The sequence below is a fragment of the Chaetura pelagica genome, unplaced genomic scaffold (genome assembly GCF_000747805.2).
Source record: "Chaetura pelagica isolate M959 unplaced genomic scaffold, ChaPel_1.0 scaffold65, whole genome shotgun sequence".
Lineage (NCBI taxonomy): Eukaryota > Metazoa > Chordata > Aves > Apodiformes > Apodidae > Chaetura > Chaetura pelagica.
In genome coordinates this window covers 3,647,936-3,673,466 of record NW_009953386.1, presented here as the reverse complement: position 1 = coordinate 3,673,466, position 25,531 = coordinate 3,647,936, and the positions used below count along the sequence as shown (strand labels likewise).

The following is a 25,531-nucleotide window of genomic DNA, read 5'->3' as shown; positions in this document are numbered from 1 at the left end:
GAATTTAAGCAAATTTAGAACTGAGCATTTCTTTTCTCCTGAAAAAGTCTCCCCTCCACTTCAGAATAATTTCTTAGAGAAATGCCCTGAGAAGTATCCTAAGGAGTCCCATCTGGATTGAAGCATAGGTGTCCACAGTGGCAACATGGCCAGTGGCTCAGAAGAGACTCTGAAACAGTGGAAAACCTGTTTCCATATAGCCTGGGACTTGTATCTGGTCATTTACTTTTGTTTTCAAGCTAGGATATATTCCAGCCACAGCCAAGAAGTGACAGCAACACTTGGCAGATATCTCTGGGGACACTTTGTGGGAAATGCTTGTATTTTACTCCTGGAAATTTGCTGGTGTGCATTGCTGGCACGGTACAGGCATGCACTGCATCAAATCTGAAATGGGGAAGGGGAGTGACTGTATGTCGTGTGTGCACACATGCAGATTTGTACCAAGGGCTGAGGATGGGATGTCTTGGGAGACTCAGGACCATGCTTGGAGGAGAGGCTGGAAAACAGGAGTGCTTGCATCAGTGTCTGTAGCCTGCTCAGGCCACTGGCTTGGTGAATTTGTGGGAGTTTAGGGATGGTGGTAAAGAAGCCAGGCAGGGCTGGAAGGCAGGAGGAAGTCTGAGGGTTTCATCCATCGTGTCTCTTGTCATCCACAGGAATCCACTGCTGCATCTCCACTGCATCCCCTGTGGCAGCTTATGGGACCCGTTCCTGGGCGCCTCTGCCCCAGGACACACCGCATGGGATGGCAATGACACAAGGAAAGAAGAGACCCATGTCCCCCATCCCTTGCCTCATCCTTGCAGCTGCTAGCTGCTTTGCCAGACTGAGTGAGTGTCTGCTCTTATCCATTTGTTTCATTTTGTTAATGTTTTGCCTTGATGCTGTTAGTGTAGCCATGCCTGAAGCACGAAGTGGTTTTCTCTCCTGGCTACTTCCTCAATAGCCTTGACCAAAGTTCTAGGTTCAAACACTATTCCAGAGGAGAAGGGGATACAGTCTGAGTTGGAAATCTCTGTCTAGTGGTGCCAAGGAGAAATGGGACTGGCGTGCATCTCAGAGCACGAGGGTGGGTGTCTGGGGACCAAAGGGGAAGGTGAAGCACAAGCAGAAGCAATGGGGAATGCAAAAGGTGCCAGCACTGCAGTTTTTTCCTCAGTCCTTTCTTTTCCTGAGTCTCACTAAGCTTTCCTATTCCCATTTTTTGCCTCTGTGCAGGTGAATCTCTGCAGGTGACAGTGCAGCCTGCCTCCATTGTCCAAAAGCTTGGGGGCCCAGTCAGCCTGGGGTGTATGGTGGATCCTCCTAGAGTGAACCTCACCTGGAGACTGAACGGGAAGGAGCTGGCTGGATCAGACGAGGTGCTGGGTATCCACATTGAGCAAGGGAAACTTGTCATCATGGCTCTCAACAACCACACGGTGGGGCGATACCAGTGCATTGCTCGTGTGCCTGAAGGAGTCATTGCCAGTGTCCCCGCAGTGGTCACATTAGCTAGTGAGTAACTTTAGTCCTCTGCTACCCCCTGCATTGCTTGTGCCATCTCTCATGCCTCTTGAGGAGCTCATCCACATTCGCTTGTCCAGGCTGCCATCAAGGGAAGTCTCCTTTGGCTTAGGCCACTTGTTTCATTTTTGATGGTGGACTGGCTGTCACGTTGTGGCCCAGCCATGACCCAAGCAGTCATCCTGTGTGGTGGGTGGGCTGCAGACCTGTCCTGCAGTGACAGTTCTGTGCCAGACCACAAAGAGCAGGAAACGCTTGAGCGATGGGGTTTGTGTGCGTTGTGGGTTCCCTGGCTGTCATGTTGCCTCCTCTGGTTGCTGACTTCTTGATTGAGGTTACCAAAAAGTACCTGCTTGTGCTGATGATTGCCAAACCACTGCTTAGGCTGTGCTGGGGCTGTTGCCAATGCTGGGTCAGTGAGTGTCCTGTACTTCTTTGTTGCCCTTGGGCTCATCATAACCAAAGTTTCAGCCCCCAGTCTCACAGTAAGGAAGTCTGGTCTGGTTGTGGTGAGGAGGTGCCCCTGAGCACCTGCTTTAAGTGGCTGCTGGTCCTCTGTGCACCACTGGGAAGATACCTTGCCAAAATGCAAGATGAGGGAGGAGATGGTGGGAGAATGATTGCATGGAGGTGTTGAAGGCAGAGGCTGTGCTGTCCTCATTTGGTAAGGCAGGTAGAGAAATCAGCAGGTGGCAGATACAGGAGAGCAGAGTACCTAAAAGCACTCGTAATGAGGTTTTTGGCTTTAAGTGGCTTCAGGCTGTATTCATCACCACTGCTGTGGTCCAGGGGAGGTGTGCTCCCCCCTTCCAGGGCTTTGTCCCGTTCCTGCGAGGTTGCAGTGGCATGGCAGCAAAGAGTCACCTTGTTTCTTACCCACAGCTCTGAGTGAGGGATTTTGTTCCTATCTGTGCTTACGTGCTCCGCAGTGCTGCCCTCTGGCATTGGAGACAGATCAAAGAGATGGGGTGGGGGGTGGTGGTCTTTGAGTGGAGAACTTCTCTTATGGGTGCCTGGTTGTGGTCAGATGTTATGCTTAAATGTGAGAAAGTGCTGAATTTGGATCCATCTGAGAAAAGGCAGCCCATGCCTGCTTGGAGATGGAGGGGCTCTGTGTGGAACACTCTTGTTTAGGCAGTGGAGAGTCTGATCTTCTCAGAGACCTTGTGCAGTTTTTAATGGAGCAAGTACGTGCACAGGAGACCATCATCCCCTGGCAATGACAGCCCTGGGTGTGGAAAGGGCTTTGTCTTCCCAGCAAGGGGGAGTTTCAGGCTAAGTCTTAAGATGAAGAAGTGAAGATGTTTGTGCAAAGTGGGGGCTGGCCTTGCTTGAAAGCCAAGAGCTATTGGCTTGTCACTGATACATTAATCAGGAATGAAATGTTTAGGCCAGGCTGGGTGGGAGGAGGAGACAAGGGAAAGTAAGGGGTGAATTGCTGAGCTCTGAAGCAGGGTGGGAGGGGGTTGTCACGGGGCTGAATCTGTCGGGGGATTTGGCCTGAGTTTCATGCTGAGATTAAGTTTCGGAGAACACATTCCAGAGCAGAAAGGGGGCTGTGTGTGCTGGTGGCCTGATAGAGGGAAGGAGAGGAAGGGAGAGGTGGATGGGATTACTAAGGGCATGGTTTACATTTAGGAGAGCAGGGTGTGCACAGCTCCTCAGCCTGATCAGTTGCTTCTTGGGTTGATTCCCTTTTCTTTTTTAACCCTCACCCCAACCAACCACCACCAGTTCTGTCGCCTGGGACAGAGCATGGCTGTGTGATCTATCTATCTATCTGCTTTAGTCTAGCATCAGTGATGGAGGGGAGACAGGTCCTAGAGCACCAGAAGGTCCCACCATGTCCCTCAGGATAAGTCAGAGCCCACATCTAAAAATCACACTCCAGGAGCCAGAGCACCTTCAGCTACCAAAGTGCAAGTGGGAATGGGGGTGCAAAACAGGAGGACTTGCCTGCCATCCTTGCCATAGCAAAGGCACTACTGCTGTTTTGTGAGCTGCCCAATGGAGCTCAGCAAAGTGGAGCCAGAGATGGGACAAACAAGCAACTAATCCACCATGGAGCACCCCTGTGCTACAAGGGCACCTTGTCCTTGAGAGGTGCTGTGGTGACAGAGGCTATGTCCCATGCTTTTGGTGAGAGCCTCCAAGTGGGGAGGTCTTGTCAGTCAATGAGTGAAGAGAGAGAGAGGGCAACTCAGGAAGAACATTGGGCTGAAGGTGTAGGAGGGAAACCAGCTGTAAGCTGGAGGCTCCTTGCAACATTGGCTTTGCCATGGTATGAAATAATAGGCGGCATTGATTTGTGGTGGGACTAAGCTTGAAAGCCATGGTAGCAGATGTGTCACAGGCTCTCACTCCTGCTCTAGACCACCTCTACAGGTCCTTGCTCTGAGCTGATTCTGTAGGGCTCTTGGTCCTGGGGTGGAGAGAGAAGCCCACGGCAGTTAGGCATTGCAGTTGATATATCTCTTCCAGATCATCTGCTGGGCTGAAAGAAAACACTCTGGAAAGTCTTAGCCTCATCCAAAAATTAGTTTGGGGGCTGGGAGGACAGTGAAACTTGATCATGAATGAAAGCAGTAGGGGAGAGATGTGGAAATATTTTCAAGGTTTAGGTTTAGTTTGGAAGAGGATCTGGAGTAATTGGAAAGTGTCTTGTTAGGTTTCTAGGGATGTAGGTAACAACATCTGGCATACTTTTAATCTATTTCCATTCCCTTCTCTCCTCCCTCTTTGGAGGAAACAGTGCCTCAGGCTGTGCATGCTGGGTCCCTCAGGGCCTGCTGCTTTGCTGACAGTCAGCAAACAGATAAACATCACTGCCATGCTGGCAGCCACAGCTTAGCCTTGGGACCGATACCTCCTTCTCCTACCTGTGTCACAGTGATGCTGAGTCCATCTCTGCTCTCCCAGGCTCCAAGGGCTGGTTGAAACCAGCCTTTAATTCTTCCAGCAGAGATTAAATAGCTATTGCATAGCCAAGGGGTTGAGAGAGGAGGGATTTGCAGAAAGGCAAAGATTTCTTAAAGCAACAAAAGGAGAAGCACTTCAGGCATTACTTGGGCACATTTGAGTCCAGCTAGAGATGACCTGGTGTTCTGTGATCCCACACAAACATTGGCAGTCTGTGTCACATCAGTGCAGACAGATTCTTGCTGATCACTGCTGGCCTGGCATGCTGTGCTAGATCAGCCCGACATGGCCCCAAGGCAGCCCTTCTGCCAGCAGTGATGGGCTGGAGTCTGGGACAACTTGAACGGATGGGGAAGGGGTATCCCTGGTTTTCCAAGCCCAGCCCTAAGCCTTCATGTGACTGAGAGCTCTAAGAAAAACTACTTTTCCTGCCTGCTTTCAGGTGGCGAATTTTTCATCACGCCAGAAGCCCTGCTCCAGCCCCTCTCCTGGGTGGAGGTGCTACATGAAAATGGTCTGGCTGCAGTGTGAGCTCTGGCAGGGCTGGATAAATCCACCCAGGACACAAACACAGCTCTGTGGGCTGGTCTTGCAACAGCAAAAGGCTCAGAAGGTCGAGAACCCTTGTTGGAGCTCATGGGAGCAGCTGAAGCGCAGGGCTGGAGCAAAGCTGGTGGGCAGAGCTGGTGAAAGCTGTGCAAGTCCCAGCGTTGAGCCATGTGGGTGAAAAATCAGTGCAGTGAGCACCACAGCAAGGCTCACCTGGGCAGCTGTGACGTTGAGAAACAAAATAAAACTAGATGGAGGGTACAGCAAAGGGACTCCACCTGTTCCAGTGTATCCCCCTAAGCCAGGGACGAGAGGAGTGCAGAGCTTCTTTGTCCTGGGGTTGCTGTGGGCCAAGGGAGGCTTGTTGCCCATGGCCCTCCACCGGCACCACCCTCGGCTTGGCAGCAGCACGTGGAGGAAGCCGGGCCTCAGCCTGCGGCACTCGTGGGTAGTGACCCTGCGCCGGGTCAGGCTGGGCATCCCCCAGGAATTTGCAGCTGCTTTCTGAAGACAGCCCCATTCATTTTCCTCTGCCTGGGCCTCTCCTCTGATGGCTCCCCAGAGGCAATGGCGGGAGGGAAGGAAGGGGGTGAGAGCATGTTGGAAAAGCATTTGCTGAGCATGCACAGGGGGCTCTGGCCCCGGGGGCAGAGGTGGTGTGAGGAGGGGAGAGAAGGAAAACACAGGTGGTGTTGCTTGAGCTGGTGGGGCTGTGGCACGAGGTCTGTGCAATGGGCCCAGGGCAATGTGGGGGAGTGGGGCACAGCAGGGAGTATTCACTTGGGGGTGCAAGAACAAACAGAAGACTGGTGGGCTGTGCCTGTCCCCTTGGGGTGGAGGGGACTGGTGGGGACAGAGCTGGTACCCAGACTCTTGCCATACTGACCAGGCAGGAAGCAAGAACCATAACCCTGGGCTGCTCTGACAGCTGAAGGGGGGAGAAGTGGAGGGTGCCTGACCCCAGGCTCGGGGACCTCTATCCCTGCCTGTTGCCTTTCTTGGGGTCCCTCTCTTTCCTCCCTCACCCTTCCGACAGTGGGGAGGATTTTCACCTTGAGGGCCAGCATTTTATTTACTGCTGCTTCTCCGAAGTAATTTATGGTCTCCCATTCATTTAATCCGGTCTGTCTCGCCTGCCTCGTTGCTTGGCCCCCGGCCCTGGGATTCAGCTGGTTTCCCTCCCCGATGACAGCAGCAGAGCTTGCTGCAGGGCTGACCCTCCCCGTGCCCCGGCTTACCCCATCTCGCCTCAGAGCAGGGCGCAGATGGACACAAGCACTAGTCTTTGGTTATGCTCCCTTCTGAACAAAAAAATGAAAAAGAGGAGGGGATATTAAAAAAAATAATAATAAAATAAGCCCTGTTAAATCCCGGCGTGGCTGGAACTGGCAGTGCTCTGTCTGTCCGTCTGCAGCACCTCCCAGCCCGTGGCTGGGGGATGAAGACTTGCTGTTCCAGGCGTGTCTTTTAAGGACAAGGCCATGGGCTGGCACGTTGGGCGCTACCATATGAGAAGGAAAACCCAGCCAGTGGAGAGGGGATGTGGTTTCTCCCAGCTGCAGCGGGAGTTAGACCCAGGGTGCAAATTGCATGTTAGACGTGGGACACCGAGGCTGCTGGCTGGGCAGCCGAAGGGGTGAGCATTGCATCCCTCCCCTCTACCTGCTGGCCCTCCCCTCCCCTTCCCTGCACTGCCTGGCGGGGGGAGGCAGTCCCTCGTGGGGGCTCCCCACATCTCAGGGGGGGCTCATTTGAAGCCCCCAGGGTGAAGCTGTCTCCTAGCCCAGCACAGCAGCCTGTTTTGCCATGCTGGGGCCAAGTGCAAAGGGGCGTGTGAAGGGGGGCTTGTCCCACGCACGGGGGGTGCCCCCCTCGTGGGGCCAGTGATGCCCCTACCACCCCTTGCCAGCTCCAGCAGTTCATGGGCGGCTGTATGCGCCTGTACCAGCTGGGAGCAGGGTGGTTGAGACCGCCCGTAGCCAAAACCCACTGGTAAAATAAAACAGTCTTGTTCACTGTGGGGGAGCAGGAATTTAGGGGAGTAGTTTGGCAGGATGCTCGTACACTTGCGTATTGGAAAATAGCTTGTCCCAGTGCCCACTTGACGTTTTTCCCCTCTCCCCTGCTGTTTTCCCTCCACTTTTCTGGCAGCACACAGTTCTTGCTCTCCCAGCCACCCCAGGATCCCTTCCCTCTGTTCTTTCCCTGCCCTTCCACAGCTTTGCCCCTTGTCCCCTGTGGCAGGGCTGGGAGGGGAAGGCAGGAAGAGCCAAGGCTGCAGCACTCACAGCTGTGAGAGCAGTGGGCTGAGCTGCTGTGAGGGACCCCATGTCTGCTGAGCTCAAGGTCATCCCAGGGGTCCCCCAGCACAGAAAGATCATTTTCCATCTCCAAGAGTGTCGTGCTCCCTGGTGGGCTTTGCTGTGCTGGGGCTGTGAGTCTGCTCTTCCCCTGGGTTTCTGAGCCCCTTCTCCTCTTCGGGGTCTTGCATGCATGTATGTGTGTGTGTGCAGATCCCTACCAGCATTGCTGAAGCCTATGCCTTGGCTCTGAAATCTTAATTTGGCTGTGATGAATCCAGACCACCAAGGCGCACATTAATTTTCCTGATGCTCGTTTATATTTTGTTGATCGGAGAAATATGCATGATGTGGGCAGGCACACTGGGCTCTTGCCTCTTCTCCACCTCTTTCCATTTCTGTGGCTCTTACTATTTTATTTCTTGATCAAATATAAAAAGCAAAAGAGGAGAAAAATATCCCGCACCCTTCCCCTCCCCAGCAGTAACTTTCATTGTCGGAGGAGCAGGAGGCACTGCCAGCTTTTCACAAGTTAAGAGTTAACCTTCATCTGGGTTTAATACCCAGTGGAAACATGGCTCCCCTTCCCGGCCTGTCTGAAAGGATTAATCACATTTCTGAAGTTCACCCGTATTCCTTCTTTTTATTATTATTATTTTTAATTGAACGATGCCAAGAAATTCCAGAAGTATTAAGCATGTTCGCTGCAAATCATTTTTATGACATTGCAAAACCTCCCCTTTTCTTTTCAACCTCCTCCCCTTCCTTCAGATCTGGGCCCGGGAACGCTGGCTCCCCCGGCAGCCGCCCGGCAGCCCCTCCACGCCGCGCTCGGGGAGGCTTTCTTGCCGCCTTGCCAAGAGAGCTGGTTTTTATTTAAACTCCATAAAGGATCTTGCTTTAATCAGAAAGTCTGCTTGAGAAATTTCATGTCACTTTTCCATGACTGTGGGTGGGAGAAGCTTGGAGCCAGAGTTGTCTTTTGCTTTTGGAGCGCTGCTGCTTTTCTCAGAGAACAAAAACACATTTTTCTGCCGACCGGGGCTGCCAAGGGAGGCTGCCTGCCGTCCGCCCACTGCCAGCCCTCCTGCTTCCCCCCAGCTCTCCAAACTGCCCGAGGTCACGGGTGCCACGTCCTGGGATGGGTTTTGAGGGATGAGGGAGCTGTTGACAGTGCATGGCCTCGCCGTGCCGTGGCGACGGGTGCGGTGCGCTGCCTTAGCCTTGGGTTTTGAAAAGGGAGTGTGATCTTGTCCGGTTTAGCGGTGTGCCTCTCGAGAGACGGTCCTGGGTCCCCGGGAAGATGGGCTGGCTTGAACCTTAGTGTGACAATGTGACTTGTGACCAACCACAGGATGTGCTGTAGTTGTCAGTAGTGGTTGCCTGGGCTTGTGCACACGGCTGTAAAAATGCATGTGCAGGACTTTTTTCCTGGCACAAAACTCTCTCCCTCCCAGCACAGACTGACCGAGACAAAGTTCAGGTTTGCAGCACCCCAGCAAGCCATCATGCCCAGGGAGAGCAGGGACTGGTTTCATCTCCAGGATGCTTGGTGGGGCCAGGCTGACATGTTCCCTGCTCTGATCTGTCAGGTTTCATCACAGTCCTCTGCTCCTGCTTTGAAAAAAAGGGAAAATAAAACACCCTTCCCCTGCCCCGATGCTGCCAGTCCTGCTGCCCACATTGGCCCTGCTGGGGGAGCGGCTCCCCATGACAGCCTCACAGAGGAACACGTGCTGGGATGAGGCAGTTTTCACAGCTGCTTTAGGGAGGGTGGTGCAGCTGTGTGGTGTAGAGGAGGAAACAATTTTCCTTACAAGTCCCTGTTCTTTGAAATGGAGTGTGGGCACTGCTTGGGTACATGCAAAGCCTCATGGTTAAGCAGCCTTCAGCTGTGAGATTTGACAAGAGCAAGAGTGCCCACAGCAGAGGTGCCGATTGCTTAGGTGCTGGAGGAGTTCAGGACAGCTCTGGCAGCATCCAGTGCTCAAAAACCTCCTGCTGTGCCACCTGGGATCTGTACACCCTTGAAGCACGCTGGGTTCCCCGAGTTATGGCTACAAAGTCAGCTTCTCAGTAGCAGGACGGCAGCCGTGTTTGAAATAGCAGGCGGCAGAAGGGCCGTTTTTGGCCGCCCTTCAGTGCTGCAGTAAGTTGGCTCATTTTTCACTCTCAGGCCAGGATTTTTCGCACCCAGTTTCTCAGCTATGGTGCAGGCAGCTTCTCCAGAAGCTGTGTTATAAGTAATCCATTTTGTAGGAAGGAGAAGAAGAAAAAAAAGAAAGCTCTGAAACCAGGCCAGGTTCCCTAGCTGCTGGGGGCGAAGCGGTCCTCTGCTGGTACTGCAGGAAAACAGCCCCAGGACCACAGGGAAAGGATGAGCTGAGGCTGGCATGCTGAGCCAGCCACTGAGATGACCTGTCATTTGTTCTTTCTGCAGACCTCAAAGATTTCAAGTTTGACGGCCAGCACGTGATAGAGGTGGATGAAGGGAACACGGCTGTGATTGCCTGCGACCTGCCTGAAAGTCACCCCAAGGCTCAGGTCCGCTACAGTGTGAAGCAGGAGTGGCTAGAGGCCTCCCGAGGTGAGTGCCACAGGGGGTCTGTCCCACTGGGTGCCCTCCTGGGACCCTCAGTTTACCCTTGCCTACCAGCAGTAGCTTTCCCTGCCTGCTGCCTCCATGTTGTCCCTTCACTGCTGGTCTGAGTACAGGTTAGTTTAGGGTGTCTGCCAAGTTTCCCTGATGTCACTACTGTCTGGGACTGGGGATCCACATGTAACACCAGCTTGTGGTAAAGGTGAAAGGAAGCAGAAGTAGGTGATGGACATCAGTCTTCACTGGGTATCTCCATGAGTCCGTGAAGCATTCTTCTAGCCTAGCCTGGATGAAGGTGACTGAATTTGGGGAAAATTAAAAAATTTTCATCTGAATTTTGCAGCTTCACTCCATCTGCTGCATGTACCTGTGACCTGAGGCTCTGTTTTTTCCATCATTGCACCCCCTGATATTTGAACCAAAAGGGGTTGTTTTAGTGCTGTCACTGTAATCACATTGTTTTTTCCCTTCCCACTTGACCACCTTTTGTTCAGGGCACTGCATGTCTTCCAGGAGTATGGGTGGGAGCAGATCTTGTGACCACATGCCACCTCCTCTTCTCTCTCCATAGACAATTACCTTATCATGCCATCCGGGAACCTTCAGATCGTTAATGCCAGCCAGGAGGATGAGGGGACTTACAAATGTGCTGCCTACAACCCTGTAACACAGGAGGTGAAAACCTCGGTCTCCAGTGAGAGGCTCCGTGTGAGACGTAAGCCTCTCTCTCTTCACTGCACCCCTTCCCCATAGTGCTGCCAACCCTGGTAGCACACGCCAGTACTACTGCAGCTCTTCTTTTCTTTAAGCCAACATTATCAGTTGCTGGGAAGACACTTTTCCAGCAGCAGAAGGCCCCAAGGTCTGCTCCTGGGGTTTATGTGTCCAGCACTGGGATTGCACTTGTGCTTGGTGATTGGCAAGCAAAGGCCCTTAGCCCTTTGGCAAGACCGCTTGCTGTGTGTGTGCATCCCTTGATGAGTGTCCCTCTGGGCCTGCCTTGCTGTTTATCCCTCCCAGTGCAGGGGAGCAGGCACTAGAGCTACCATTGTCCTACCTGCACTCTGCAGAGTGCTTTCCCACCACCTGCCTGCCTTCCCACCCACCCACCTCCTTCCTCCTCTTCTCCTCACCAGGCTCCACAGCGGAGGCAGCCCGGATAATCTACCCCCCTGAAGCTCAGACTATCATTGTCACCAAGGGCCAAAGCCTTATCCTGGAATGTGTGGCCAGCGGGATCCCCCCACCCCGGGTCACCTGGGCCAAGGATGGCTCCAGTGTCTCTGCCTACAACAAGACACGCTTCCTGCTCAGCAACCTCCTGATTGACCCCACGAGTGAGGAGGACTCAGGGACCTACAGCTGCATGGCTGACAATGGGGTTGGGGAGGCTGGAGGCGCTTTCATCTTCTACAACGTGCAGGTGTTCGGTGAGTGTTGCTGTAGCTGTAGTTTCAGGAAGGCCTTGGACTTTATCCACTGCTTTTGGGGGAAAATACTAGTGCTACTATACTCTTTTTATCCCTGGACAAACTGCAACATAAGGCAGACCCCTGCTTGTGGTTCCAGTTTCTAGGAGATGGGATGATTTCTTCCTTGAGGGTTGTAGTTCCTCCTTCCTGCTCCCACCATGAGCTGCAGATGGTGGATCCTCCCTTCCCCTGGGGAAGCTCTTGTCATTTGTGGCACTGGGTTTGTTCTAATGCTCTCTAGGAAGAGGTCTGGCTGCTTCCTAAACATAGTTGACATTGGCAAGGCATCCTAGTGACTTCAGTTTTGCTCTGTTCTGTAGGGAAGCTCTCTGTGGGGTGGAAAACATAAGGAATACTACATCCTAGATATTACTACCTAATAATTACTAGTGCATCCTTTCTCTTCTCACAAGCATTAGGGAGGCTAAGCCTCTGTTTTGTTGAATTGCATTTCATCCAGGTGGTAATGTGGTGGTTTAGCACAAGCACAGTCTTTGCAGTGTAGTGTTTCACCTCAGAAAAATGGGACTTGTAGGTGGCTGTTGTCATGTGAGAAGGGCAGCTGGCCTTGGGCTGCCTCTCCTTGCAGTTCAAATGGATGCTGAAGGGGAGGTGCAATGAAGCCCTCCTGCAGGCCCTCACAAAGGGGATAGGAATGGGGTGCAGGGAGGTAAGGATCCATCGCTCTGCCCTGGTCCCAGAGGGGAAAGCGCTAAGGCCTGACCGCACTGTGCTCCCTGCCAAGTGGCACTCAGCAGCTGTGTTGTTTCCCCACGCAGAGCCCCCAGAGGTCACCATGGAGCTGTCCCAGCAGATAATTCCCTGGGGCCAGAGTGCCAAGTTCACCTGCGAGGTGCGAGGGAACCCCCAGCCCTCGGTGGTGTGGCTGCGCAACGCCGTCCCCCTTTCCGCCAGCCACCGGCTGCGGCTGTCGCGCCGGGCGCTGCGCCTGGTCAGCGTGGGGCCCGAGGACGATGGCATCTACCAGTGCATGGCGGAAAATGAGGTGGGCAGTGCACAAGCCATGGTGCAGCTGAGGACGGCCCAGCCGGGTAAGTCACTGTGTCCAAACTTCTCACCATTCAATCCCAAAGCCTACTGCATGGGGATGGAGCAGGGATAGCAGGAGAAGAAAGTTGGTGTCTAAACCCTCCTGCTTGTGTTTGAGCTGCTCTTCCTCTTTCCTCCATTTCATTCTACACTCGGGGTGCTTTTTTGACTGGGATCTCTGTACCTCCCCGTAGGAACAGACGGCAGCAGTTTTGCCTCTTAAGTGCAGTGCCACTTGTGCATTCTTGCGTTAGGCCTACACAAGAGGCAAATGACATCTGGGTGTAGTGCCTTGCTCCATGGCTTACTCAGCTTTCTGCCTCTGAGCTTACGCTGAAAGCGTAAACATTAGATTCACCTTGGGTAAGAGGTGCCACCTGCTTCCTTGGGCCCCGCTAAGCTTATCCATGGTAAGAGGAGCTTCGGAGAGGGAGGAATCCCCGTGAGGCCAAGGCATGCTCTGGGAGAGGCCCCAGCGAGGCTTGTTAGGTTTACACCAGAAGAAGGAGAGCTTGTTTGAAACAGCTTTTTGAGTGACACTGCAGGGAGCACCTTCTGGGATCTGATACTTGTGCTGCAGTGGGTCTATAGTTCTGGTCTTCTGAGAGGATTGAAGGGGCTCCTTGTAGCTCTGCCTTCACTGCAGACTGGAACAGACATTTACCCTGCCTGCACCACTCATTTACTCTCAAAATTTTGTCTTTCAGGAGCTACACTCAGCCCTGGTCAAGATGCCCAGCTGGGGTCAGCTCAGCCTCCAACTACACCTTCCAGGGACAGCATCTTAAAGCTGCCCCTGGATAAAGCCAGGCTGCCAAAGCCTGGGACAACACCACCGGCAGTATCTCCACAGTGCTCAGCCAACAGGGAGCTGGTGGCTCCAGCTGAGGCCCCCATCATCCTCAGTTCTCCCCGGACATCCAAAACAGACAGCTATGATCTGGTGTGGAGACCTCGGCCTGACAGCAGAGCCCCCATCCTCTATTACGTGGTGAAGCATCGCAAGGTATCACTGTTTTGCCCTGCTCCCATCTTTCCTCTGCCCTTCCACAGGCAGGCTGGTGGCCTCGCCACACATTTTCACACCTTATGGGTAGGTGCAGTGGGACAGGAGCACCCATCACTCACTGGTGATGCTAGTTGATGGGACTTCCTCAGCTGCAGCCTCAGCCTGTTGAGGTGTGATGTGTGCAGGCTGCAAGGTTTGCTGAGCCCACAGCAGTGTGCTTGTCTACCTCAGCACACAGAAGGTGTATGCACACACTTGTGTTTTCAGTCTGAAGAGCTTCCACTCCCAATTCCCAGTTGTGTGCTTACAACAGTAGGAAGTCCTGAGGGCAGATTGTGCAGTGACTTGCTTTGTAATGCTTTTGTCCTGGCACAAGCCACAGGGACACCTCTGCCTTGGAAGGCTCAGGCTGCAGGACACAGAGCAACAGCCTCTCTCTCTTGCTGCACGTAGCTGCCCTGCTCAGCAGTGCAGAAGCAGCCATGCTCAGTGACTGTGAGGAGCTGGCAGGGAGCCAGCATAGCCGTGCTAAATCCTCTGGGAAGGTCCTCAACCACCAGTTTTATTCTGGAAGCCAAAAGGCAGTGCACTGTTGAGCAAAATCTCTTGGCTGATGGCACAGCGTGAGCACATGGTGCAGTCCTGGACCCTGCTTGAGCCCAGCGGCTCCTGCCTGCTGAGGTGCTTCTCAGCACCACAGGCAGAGGGCAGGCAGAGCTGTAGCCTGGCATTTGCTAAATAGCAAAGCATTGTCGAAGTAAAAAAGTCTGCTTTTGAAGCATAGAGTATCTCTTCTCATTTTGTTGGGAATAAATAGGAAAAAAAGGGGATTGGATTTATCTGCTTGCTGCTTGTGTTTCCTTTGGGTAGGCAGGGAGTTTTGCTTTGGGATTTGAGTATGTACCAGATCTGGCATGTTTTGGATTCCCAGCCACTGCAGGGCACCATTTTCAGTTATATGTGAATATATCTATTTTCCTGGAATTGTGTGCTTTTGTGAAAATATAGTATAATAACTGGTTGTTATAACCCCTACGCATCCCTGATTTCTTTCTAAATAAAACTTACGCTGAGAGTTTCAGCTAACCATCTCTTTAAAGAGCCCTTTAAAACAAAGGCAGAAGATGCCAACACAAGAACACAACAGGGCAAGCTTCAATTAAAACCAAAAGATGCCAAAAGCCCCACCAGACTACTGGCTCTGGTTGTCTGCCAAGAAAAGATTTGTCCCCCAATGGTGTATCATGTAACTACCACCAATTCTGCTTGTAATCTTGACTTGCAGGCTGGAGTTTGTCCATATTTTATTTGTTTTTCAGGGCTTCACCTGGAAGGGGCTGCAGGGCAGTGGAGGTCACCATGGGTCACTGCAGTTTGCAGTAATATGTTTTCAGTGTAGTCCAAATTCTCAGCTGGAGACTCTTTCTTGGGATGCTTAAGGATTGTGTGGAAAGGAATTAGTCCCAATAACCCTTAAACTTGTTTTGAAAGAGTCTCTGTCTATCGGAGATCCTTAGGATCTAGTTATATAATGATCTGGTTTTGACATCTCTGACTGGAAAAGCGTGTATGTGGAGAGGGAAGGAATCGATTCAGCAACAAAAAAAAAGGCTCTTTGTGTGAAAGATGGCTACAAGGAAAGTAATAGCTACTGACAGGAGGCTTACATTTGTACTGGAAAGTATCTGTGGATGTCTCTTATTTCCCTGCTCTTAATGCTGCCCCTAAAATTGCCTGCAAGCAGTCAGATGCCACACAGCATTTTTGTTTCTTAAGAATTTCTTTTTCTTTCCTGGATATTAGCAGTCTTTAGGGCTCCCCTCCCTGGCCTCACAACTCCACAGGCTCAGGAATAAAAATAAAACAAGGCAGGGATTAATCAGTCAGTGTCAAACGCTTGGAGAAGATGAATGATACGGCAGAGTCTTGGCATTTCCGTTTTGTTGCGTTGCCTGCATTGCTAATGCTCCTTTCGGCATCGGGTCACTTCAGTGTCCTGCCTGTTTGCCTGCAAAAATATTATCCTTGCAGCTGGGGAGAAGGAGGAGGGTCCCACCTTCCCTCCTGCTCCACATGGGGCATTGGGGCATCACTGAAAAATAAACTATGTTTCCAAGCCTTTCTGGGGGCCCCTGCCATAGACGGGCTTTTCCCCACAGAAAGCTGCGCTCAAACGTTACGGTTCCTCATTTCAGACAGAAAGTGCCAGTGGTGAGGCTGAGTAAAACTGCAACAAAAAGCTGTTAGTCAAATCATTCTGGTCCAGGTGACCAAAGTGGTGTCTGGGTACCTCATGCCATGGAAATGGCCATCATCTAAATGAGCAGCTCAGCAGCTGGGCTGCAGGAGAGATTTGGCTCCTAAGGCAGCCCGAGCCTCTGACAAATGCAGCCCTGTGTGGGCATATCGAATCCAGAGCACACTGAGGAGCAGTGGCATCAGCTGGCTGAGTGAGCCTCTGGGGTGAAGAAAGCAGCTCAGTACTGGGAGAATTGTCCTGCTTATACCTCAGTCCCTCAACTTTGCAAAATCAGGCTGGTCTCCCTCCTTTGCATGCAGGGAACTGGCCTCTGGGCAGGGAAGGTAGCCCTGGTTAATCGACAGCCTGTCCTGAAAGTTTCTGAGCTCAGTGCAGGCAGTAAGCCCAGCCTGCCCCAGCTTTGCAATGCCTGTGCTGGTCTCTCAGCAGGTCACCAATGCCTCAGACAGCTGGTCAGTGAGGGATGTCCCAGCCTCCCAGCACCGCCTGACCCTCACCAGGCTGGACCCCGGAAGCCTCTATGAGGTGGAGATGGCTGCTCACAACTGTGCCGGCGAGGGACAGACAGCCATGGTGACCTTCCGGACTGGTAAAGGTCAAACCTTTCCCTGGGTGTTTTGCTCTGAGTCATGGGAGGGCCCCTCTGAGACATCCTGTCCAACCCTGAGGCACAGACACCAGCCTTAGGACAAAGGGGCTGTTTCTGCTCTGGAAATCCATCTGCCTTCAGCTTAGAGTGACTGTCAGAAGGGGAGGTGAAGAGTGGGATTGGAATGGGATGGGCAAAATCAGGTCTTCCCCTCTGCCTTTGTTGGAGTAAGTCCTTTCCTCCTTTGGTGTCTCAGTTGGACACCTGTAGAACTGTAGAAAATAGGTCTGGCAGGGATGTCAAGGGGTCATTTAATCCATCCTCTGCCTGGAGACAGGATCAGCCTGCGGGGGATGTTTTCCACAGGTGTTTGTCTCATCTGTTCTTTAAAGCTTGTCCTGCACTGAAGAAAACTCCAAGCCTTCCCATGCAGCCTGCTTGGTGCCAAGCTGTCTTTGCCACTAAAAGAATGTTCCAAATTTCTATGCTAAATTCCCCTGTCCCCTGGCTGCTTTTCCTGTCTCCAGCAAGTGTGGGGAATGTCATTCCCTTTGTAGCAACCTTCCCTATGGTGGTGGGCATGGTCACATCTCCCCTCAGGACCCCATCTTGTGCTAATTACTATGTTCTTAGGTAGAAATCTAGCAACATTTCAAGAAAAGCAATTAAGTTTTAGAAAATTAAGAATTAGAGGCACCTACTAACAGTTTAACAAACCTGTCCCTTTAGCTTAGTCCCTGCTTGCAAGTTGAGCATTTGGAACCCCTAGTGCCATTTGAGTCCAGAGAGTACTTACCTTGGCATTGCAGCTGGGAATATTTTCTTTGCTAATCACAGCAAAAAATTAACTCTGAGCCATGTCTCTGTGTCACTGATGCCACCTCTCCCTTGTGCACAGGCCGGCGTCCAAAACCAGAGATTGTTGCCAGCAAAGAACAGCAAATCCAGAGGGATGACCCCGGCACAAGCACTCAGAGCAGTAACCAGTCTGACAACAGCCGTCTGTCCCGTAAGGCCCTCCCTAAACTGGGCAAGGAGGGAGGGCGAGGGGAAATGGGTCTCTTGTGGGTACCAGTGGCCAGGATGTGCTGGGGTTGAAGTCTCCACTGGGTAAAGCAAGACTGTGCAAAGCTTGGTGGGTGTTCTCTAGCTTCTGACAAGGAGAGGTCCTTCTCAAGCATCCTGCTACTGCACTTGGCAAGCAGTCTGAGGAGAGCAGGCTGATCCCACTGCCTGTCCCCACCATCAATGCAAAGGCTTATGAGAAACTCTGTCTCCTGCTGAGTTTCATATGGAGGATTCAGAAAGCTCTGCCATGGAGTCTGAGAATGTGCAACATACACAACCAACAAGCTACCATGCACCAGTGGGTGCTGCAGGAATCCGAGAGAGAAAGGGGAACTGAGTCTCTGGTCCTGGTGTCCTCCTGTCTCAGCTGAGTCCTGACAAAAGGGTAGTTAGTGCCCATTTGAGAGGTGCAGGGTGCTCCACTCAGGTATTTTGCTGCTCTGGAGAAACATTAGTTTCTTTACAGTTAATCTAATTCATTGTTTCCCACTTTGCATCTGTCATTACTATTATTCACCAGTGCCATTATCCTTTCTGTGAAGTTCTTGTCTTCCTATCTTATTCTTTCTGTGAAGTCCCCTCCTTCAGTGCCCCACACACATTCATCATTCATCACACCTTTTCTTTCATCTTCAAAGCTCAGTTCCTCTCTTTGCCTCACATCTTTTCATTGTTTTCCTATCAAATTACATTTCTACAGTTCTGAACTTTTACCTATTATTTCCTTCTCAGCTTGTTCTTCTCAATCTCTCCTGGTTTTGCCTCCTATACTAGTCTGTCCCCTTTCTGTCCCCAGTGTCAGTCTCCTCCTGCTTCCACATCAGCCAGGCCTTTTGCCCTGCCATCTTCAACTCTCACTGCTCTCCCTCCTAAGATACATGTAAAATCCCCAACCCTTGTCTCACCCTACTTGAATTGGGATTGGGAAAGGAGCAAGATGCAAGCAGGAATAAAAGGTGTTTGCAGGGCACAAACTGAAAGTTTCACTCTGAAAGAGTGAGGATTTGGAGGTGCCAGCTCTAATGAAGAGGCAGAAAGAAGAGAGTGTTCAGGACTTGAAGAGCATGTGGGAGGGTGCAATGCAGGTGGTACCTCACCCACAGACCTCTGAGCTACAAGATCCTTCAGACAGGGTAAGAGGAATATGGTTCGCTTCGTGATGCCTTTCTGTGCCCCTTCCAGCTCCAGAAGCACCAGACCGTCCAACCATCTCCATGGCATCAGAGACATCTGTATACGTGACCTGGATCCCCCGTGGGAATGGAGGGTTCCCAATCCAGTCTTTCCGTGTGGAATATAAGAAGTTGAAGAAGCTGGGAGACTGGGTCCTGGCCACCAGTGACATTCCTCCCTCTCGCCTCTCTGTGGAAATCCCAGGCCTGGAGAAAGGTAGGCAGGTGTTCTCCCAGCTTCCTGGAGGTCTGTAGGAAAGCTGTGCAGTCCCTGTAGGATGGTTGGCCATCTGTCATGTCATGCTTAGCCCTGGCATGTGCGAGCAAAACAAAGCCTTCACAGCTCCAGCCTTAGATGCATGGGGAAAAGCTGCAGATGCTTCTCTGATTTTTCCAGCTGCAAAGACCAGCACAGGTTTGACCTCCCTCAGGGAGGCTTGCATGTGCTTTTCTATATTACAGGATATAGTTACTAAAGGCATTTGGTTTTGCCATTTACCAGACAGGACGGAACTTTCCGTAGCCCGAGGCAAGACAGATGGACACATAATTCCTGATCTGCTTCACATGAGAAGAGGCACTGAGCTGGACAGCTTATGGAAGCAACATATCTACCCCAACTGAAAGACTAGAAAAATTATTTTGGGGTAAAAATTACTTAGGCTTTGAGCTTTTAACTGATGTTGATGTAGCTAATTTCCATGTAGTAGAGGAAGGACATTTTCCCATGCCTGCTTTCAGGTCAGGACGTCCTTTCAGGCATCCCTGAACCCACCTACACACCTTCCAGAACTGCCACCTGACCTCTAGACTATCCAGATGGGAACTAGGCAAGGCAAATAAATGCAGGTTCCATCTAGCACATGGCTGAAATCTGGCCACTCAGTATTGGTACTTTGATCAAAACCACCCTGTAGGCTCTCCGTCTTCTGGAGAAGAAGTAGCCACTCTCCACAGTCAGGTCTGTGCTGACAGTAGAAGTCTTGAAAGACTTCACACTCCTATCTTGGTGTAACTCTGTTATTCCTCATTTTACCCCTAGGTACTTCCTATAAATTCCGTGTCCGGGCACTGAACATCCTGGGAGAGAGCGAGCCCAGTGCAGCATCTCGGCCTTATGTGGTGTCTGGGTACAGCAACCGAGTCTACGAGCGCCCTGTGGCTGGGCCATACATCACCTTCACAGATGCCATCAATGAGACCACCATCATGCTGAAGTGGATGGTAAAGTTTGTAGGGGCCAGAGTTCTCTGAATGTGTAGGAGGCAGGTCCTGCTTGCCCAGCCTATGCATCTTCTAGGTCACCACACTAGAGCCTGTCACCAGCACAAATGGATCTGGGATTCAATAGCTCTCTCCAGTACATGGGTCACATAGAAGTGGGGCAAGTCAGAGAGCCAAGTAAACCCTTCTAATCTGAATCCAGCACTGTGCACAGGAGGCATTGCAGCAGATAACCTCAGGGTCTTAATAATTTTGTTTAACAATCACAGATCAACAATGCACAGGGTGGCTGTTTGCTCTCTTGGCCAAGTTCCTAGAAGCCATTAACACCTTTCTCTGTCTCAGTAGTTTCCAGCATAGCTATGTCCTTCACTCACACTTGCTTCAGTAGCAGTCCTAAGTGCTGACAATCATTTACATCAGTCCACCCCAAAGGAGTTTTAGGAGTGAGCAGGATCTTTTGGATCACCAGCTCACAGAATCACAGAATCGTCATGGTTGGAAAGGACTTCTGAGATCACTGAGTCCAGCCACAAACACAAAAAAACCCCAAAAACGAACCAACCAACCCCACACACCACCAAAAACCAAACCACAAACAAACAGACACCACACCAAAAAGCACCCACAAAAAACCCCCACAACCTCAGCCACTAGAGCCTGCCCTGAGGTGCCTACACGTTTCTTGAATACCTCCAGGGATGGTGACTGAACCCTGGGCAGTTGCTCCAGTGTCTGACCACTCTTTCAGTAGAGAAATTCTTCCTAATATCCAATCTAAACCTCCCCAGCTGCAGCTTCAGGCCATTTTCTCTGGTCCTCTCCTTATCCACTTGGGAGAAGGGGCCAACAGGGATGCATCACCTGCTTCTCTTCTAGCTGCTTCTAGCCAGGAATTGCTAGGGGGCAGGATGCTGTTCTTTTAAAAGCAAACAGCAGCTGATAAAATCCTGGGTGAAAGACATCAGGAACACATGAAGCTAAGACAGTACTGACCCCTGGGTGGAGGAAGGACAGAGCTGCCTTCAGAAATGTGGGACTCCTGCATTCACCAGTTCATGGCAATATGTTTTTCTGACCATGAGCCTACTGGAGTCAAGGTGAAGGTGCGTTTGTCCTTGCTCAGCTGAGTCACTGTTGCTGAGGAATTTTTTCTCTGAAGTATTGGCTGTGGCTACTGAGGGGCAGCAGAGTACTGGATGTTTGGGGCGACAGGTCCAGGCTCATGGCTTGTCTGTTACCTGAGAGAAGTGAGGTGTGAGAGTAGAAAATAGCACTGAGCTGCCAGAAGGAAGTTCTTGCTGTACAAACAAGATCCCCCTGCTCGGTCTTCCTCCTGCCCCTGCTGCTCCCAAAGTACACTATGGAGCACAGACATCTCTACTTATCTCTGCTTTTCCTCCCATTCTCTGCAGTATATCCCAGCCAGCAACAACAACACTCCCATCCATGGCTTTTACATCTACTACCGCCCCACTGACAGTGACAATGACAGTGACTACAAGAAGGATGTGGTGGAAGGTAGGAGATACTGGGAGACTGGTCTAAACTGTTGGTTCCTTCTGGAAGTGTACATACCCAGAAGGAGCCCTGTGCACAAAAGGCAGCAGCTGCTGCTATCCAGGCCTGCTTTATGTAGCAGTGCTGCAAGGCTGCACCAGCTGCACGCTCCCCAAGGAAGCTAATGGCACCATGTGTCATCTCCTCCTCAGGAGATCGGTACTGGCACTCCATCAGCCACCTGCAGCCAGAGACCTCCTATGACATCAAGATGCAATGCTTCAATGAGGGTGGTGAAAGCGAGTTCAGCAACGTCATGATCTGCGAAACCAAAGGTAACCAACCAGCTTCTCAGAGTGCCTCTGGGAGAGCAGCCTGCTGCCTTCCCTGCCTGCAGCAGGCTAGAGTACAGCAAGGCAGGTACCATCCCTGCCTGGTGGTGCATTATCCAAACTCAGGCAAGGAGCTGGAGGCACCACTGGGGAGAAGAGGCATAGGCTTGTTGATGTTACTCCTCAGCATGTGTATATACCTGTGCCAGTATGGACAGGTCCCTTGTGCAGAGCCCATCACCACTTCCCTCAGAGCAGTAGTTACCTTTTGTTTTCCTCAGTGTCACACAGATGGTGACCGGAACCAGAAGGGCTAACTTGCCTTTGCTTTTCCAAACTCCAGTATTTGATTATAAGCAGGTCCCATGTTGTTTTCCAAGCAGCTGCACTGTCATGACATGGAACAGCATTAAGTCCAAGTGAGGGTTTTTGGAGAACCTAATTTCCTTTTTCCTTTTGCTTTAGCAGAGAGTAGCAGATGTGTTAGCCAAGCACAGAGGACTTTTCTGTAGTGCAATATGCATCAGCCTAGGAAATCCTCTGGCATCCAGGAGCACTTCTTTAAAGCCACTGTAGAAGTCTGTCCACTCCACGGCAGTGCTGACATCCCTGGAGCAGGCTGCTCTTTCCCCTACCACATCTATGTCTAATGCTCTCTTTCCTCTCTCCTCTTCGCAGCTCGGAAGTCTCTCGGTCTGCCAGGTCGTCTTCCGCTCTCAACAGCGCCCCCCCAGCAGCACCCCCCACTCGGTGGCGGGCACGGTGGCCTGGGGACAGGAGCCATGGTGGCCCGATCCAGTGACCTGCCATATTTGATTGTAGGCGTTGTGCTGGGCTCCATTGTGCTCCTCATCGTGGCCTTCATCCCCTTTTGCCTTTGGAGAGCTTGGTCCAAGCAGAGTAAGAGTTCTTTCTTGAGGGCTGATTTACAAGATGTGTTGTGCCCTGTGGGTTAGATCTCTCCCTGGGTGTGGTTGCGTCAAACACCCAAAATGTGAGGGCTGCACATTCTGGGAAGCAAGGAGGAATCCTGGGACTAGAAAAGGGGAAGAGGGCATTCCCTTTGCCTTTGTGTAGGGCCCTTTTCCACCATTTGCCTCCAAAGGTGCTTTGGGTGCCAAAATAGCTGCCTGAAAGGACAGCCTAACACTATCCCTGCTGGCAGCTCCCTTCAAGCAGCTGAGCTTTGCCTCTGCTTTCAGCCTCAGACTTCCTTTTTTTCTTTCTGCAGAACAAACCATCGACATGGGCTTCCCAGGAGCTGGGCTGCTGGTATCATCCTGCCAGTACACCATGGTGCCTCTGAGGGGCATCTCTGCTCCCCGTGCCAATGGACATGCCCATGTGAATGGACAGCCCTATGCCAATGGGGCACATCTGAATGGCATCTGCCCCTCTGCAGGAGTGAGCTATGCAAGCCCCAAACCCCGAGATTACAGTCCGGATGAAGTGCCACAGGTATGCTCCACACCTGCAGTGTGCAGTTGGTTTGACATGAGCTGGAGGCTGTGGCTGCAGTGAGGGGACTTCTCCAGCCATGGCTGGCATCCTTTGCAACATGTAGAAGTGGCAAGACTGGCTCCTTCTTAAAAGACATTTCCCCTTTGCTGTGGAGACATGTAAGGAACAGGAAGGTCAGGAAGGTCTCCAAAACCCTGTGAAGAGATGGTTTCTTGTGGCAGTGGCTCTTAGTACAGTGGAGACAATAACCAAAGGGAATGATTCCTCTTTCTCCTCAGCAAAGCTCACAAGGACTGACAGTGTTGAGGATTCTGTGTAAACAATAACACAGGCCAAGGCAATGCCCCAGCTGAGACTATTCATTGGTTACCATCCCACAATAATTCAGCAGTAAGCATGAAATTAGTTTTTCAGTGTTCAGTTCTACTCTGTGCTTTGTAGTAAAAGTTTCATCTTTCTCTGCCTTCTGTTGTAAGAGCTTCACCAGTCTGCCCCGTGGCTCTGTCTCCCAGATCAGCACCTGCCTCTTAATGCTGCTTTGTGGTGTTGCTTTGCTGAGATTCCTTCCCTTCTCCTTCCAGTCACATGAGGAGACCAACGCCTTGCTGCAGGCAAGAGTGCTGCAAAATGGGAGTGCTCAGCAAGACTACCAGTCCTCCAGGTTAGTCCTGGCTTATGGAGGAGGAGGGTGGAATAATCCAGTGGGGCCCACCTGACTACACACTCACAAAAGCTCACCCTCAGCACGCTCACTCCATCTGTCCCAATTCATTTGGGAAACCAATCCATGCTCCAGCACTAGGCCTTCTTGGTCTAAATTGTCTTTATCCAGCTCATGCCTCTTACGTTTGAGGGAGTGATAATTTATTTGTAGAGATGACCCCAACACCTACTTCCTCCTTCCCCCTTTTCCTCCACCTGCTCCTAAGTGGGAGACTGAAAAGTAGGATGAGAGAAGCTGACATCTATGACTGGATGCTGGTAACAGCTGCTCAGGCCAGGGTCCAACTGCAGGTGTTTTGTGTTTCGTTGTTCAGATGTCTAAGGCCTTATGCCCATGATCCCTGGGAGGCACTACTGCTCCCAGCTTCTGCAGCACTCAGTAGATTTTGAATCTGGAATACAAGGCCTCATCACCTCATTCCCACCCCAAACGACATCCCAATTTCTGCTCTTCTCCCCATTTAGGAACACTCTGTGTCATTACATTGATGCAGCTGACTGAAGTGTTACATCAATCATATCTTTCAAGGAGGAAAGATTTGTGAATAGTGCTAAACCTCTTTGTCTGCCCCCCCCAGATTACCCAACTCACGAACAGAAGGCAGCTCTTTCCTCTACAGTCTCCCAGATGACTCCACTCACCAGCTTCTTCAGCCACAAGATGACTGTCCTCACCTTCAAGAGCACTTTGTTGGCCTCCATCATCCAGTGATGGGCAGCAAAGTGGGAGGCCCTAGCCTGGATGCTCGACAGGATCTCCTGTTCCACCAAGGTCAGTGGTCTGGAAAACTCTGTGCTTCCTTCATCTCATCGTTTTAGGCTGATCTTGAAGGGAAGGCTCACCATGGGGCCTTTCTGATGGCCCTGTTCATGCTCACTCTGCAGTGCAAGGACATTTTTAACATTGTGTAGAACAGCAGCATGAAAAGGTTGTATTAGAAGTTGGGGACTGTAAGTTGCCTCACTCAGTTTTAGAGCAAGCTTGAGCTGTATGTTGCCAGAAGGACACATATGCACTTGCAGTTGTAGAGATACTGTCCTTTAGTCCTTAATTTTGCATTTTCCAGACTGCCAGTAAATCAACAAGGTCCCTAAAAATTATGTGAATCCATCTCCCTAGGACCTGATACACCGATCCACCCCTGTAGTGGGGATCAAACTCATTGTGTCCAAGCACAGGATCAAACTCCCATGTAGTCAGGTCTTTCAGACTGCATTTCTTCCTCTGATCACAGTACCTATCCTCATAAAGTGGACTGTTGACTGGAAAGCTGCCACAGCATCTCTCATTTCTGTATGTGTTGTAATAGTTTCTTGCTCCTCTCCCTTTCAGGAAGCCCTTGCTGCCTAGGCCTAGTGCCAGTTGAAGAGGTGGAAAGACCAGATTGCTGCCAGTCCAGAGGAGATTTCCACCCCCAGAATCCAGTGATCACATCTTTGGGTCAGGACCTATCAAGACATCTGAACAGCAGCCCACCACAACTGAGGCCCTTAGAGACTCACTCTCCCACCAGCTAGGGACCAAGCGGCCCTTTGCAAAGACTTATGCTAAAGAGAAAAAGAGAATAGGTATTTATTTTTGTATAACACCCCTATTTATATATTTATGCACTTGTATATAGATGTATATGTGCCTTTTATAATGCTATGGAGACAGAAGTCATCCTCAGCAAGGTCACAGGAGGGCCCAAGAAACAAGGCAGCAGCTATCCATGGCTGTTATCCATGTTGAATGGAGCTGTTCACCAGAGCACAAGACTGAAACAGCAGCACAAGCGATGTCACAGGACATGGG

General features: G+C 51.3%; 1 protein-coding gene across 2 annotated transcripts; it reads left to right on the top strand.

Annotated features, from left to right (window-relative positions):
• The first annotated feature begins 658 nt into the window (after positions 1–658).
• BOC (BOC cell adhesion associated, oncogene regulated) lies at positions 659–25,283 on the top strand. Of its 2 annotated transcripts, none has more exons than XM_009998242.1 (18): positions 659–833; positions 1,222–1,500; positions 9,718–9,864; positions 10,448–10,591; positions 11,013–11,306; positions 12,128–12,400; positions 13,106–13,404; positions 16,097–16,256; positions 17,155–17,265; positions 18,507–18,713; positions 19,539–19,720; positions 21,136–21,241; positions 21,433–21,555; positions 22,231–22,452; positions 22,784–23,010; positions 23,595–23,674; positions 24,315–24,508; positions 25,070–25,283. In XM_009998242.1, the coding sequence occupies exons 1-18, from the start codon at positions 749–751 to the stop codon at positions 25,252–25,254; spliced, it is 3,318 nt and encodes a 1,105-aa protein (XP_009996544.1). In that variant the 5' UTR covers positions 659–748; the 3' UTR covers positions 25,255–25,283. The 2 variants fall into 2 exon arrangements, with proteins under 2 accessions (XP_009996544.1, XP_009996542.1); XM_009998240.1 differs by having other exon boundaries at positions 16,094–16,256.
• Positions 25,284–25,531: the final 248 nt, after the last annotated feature.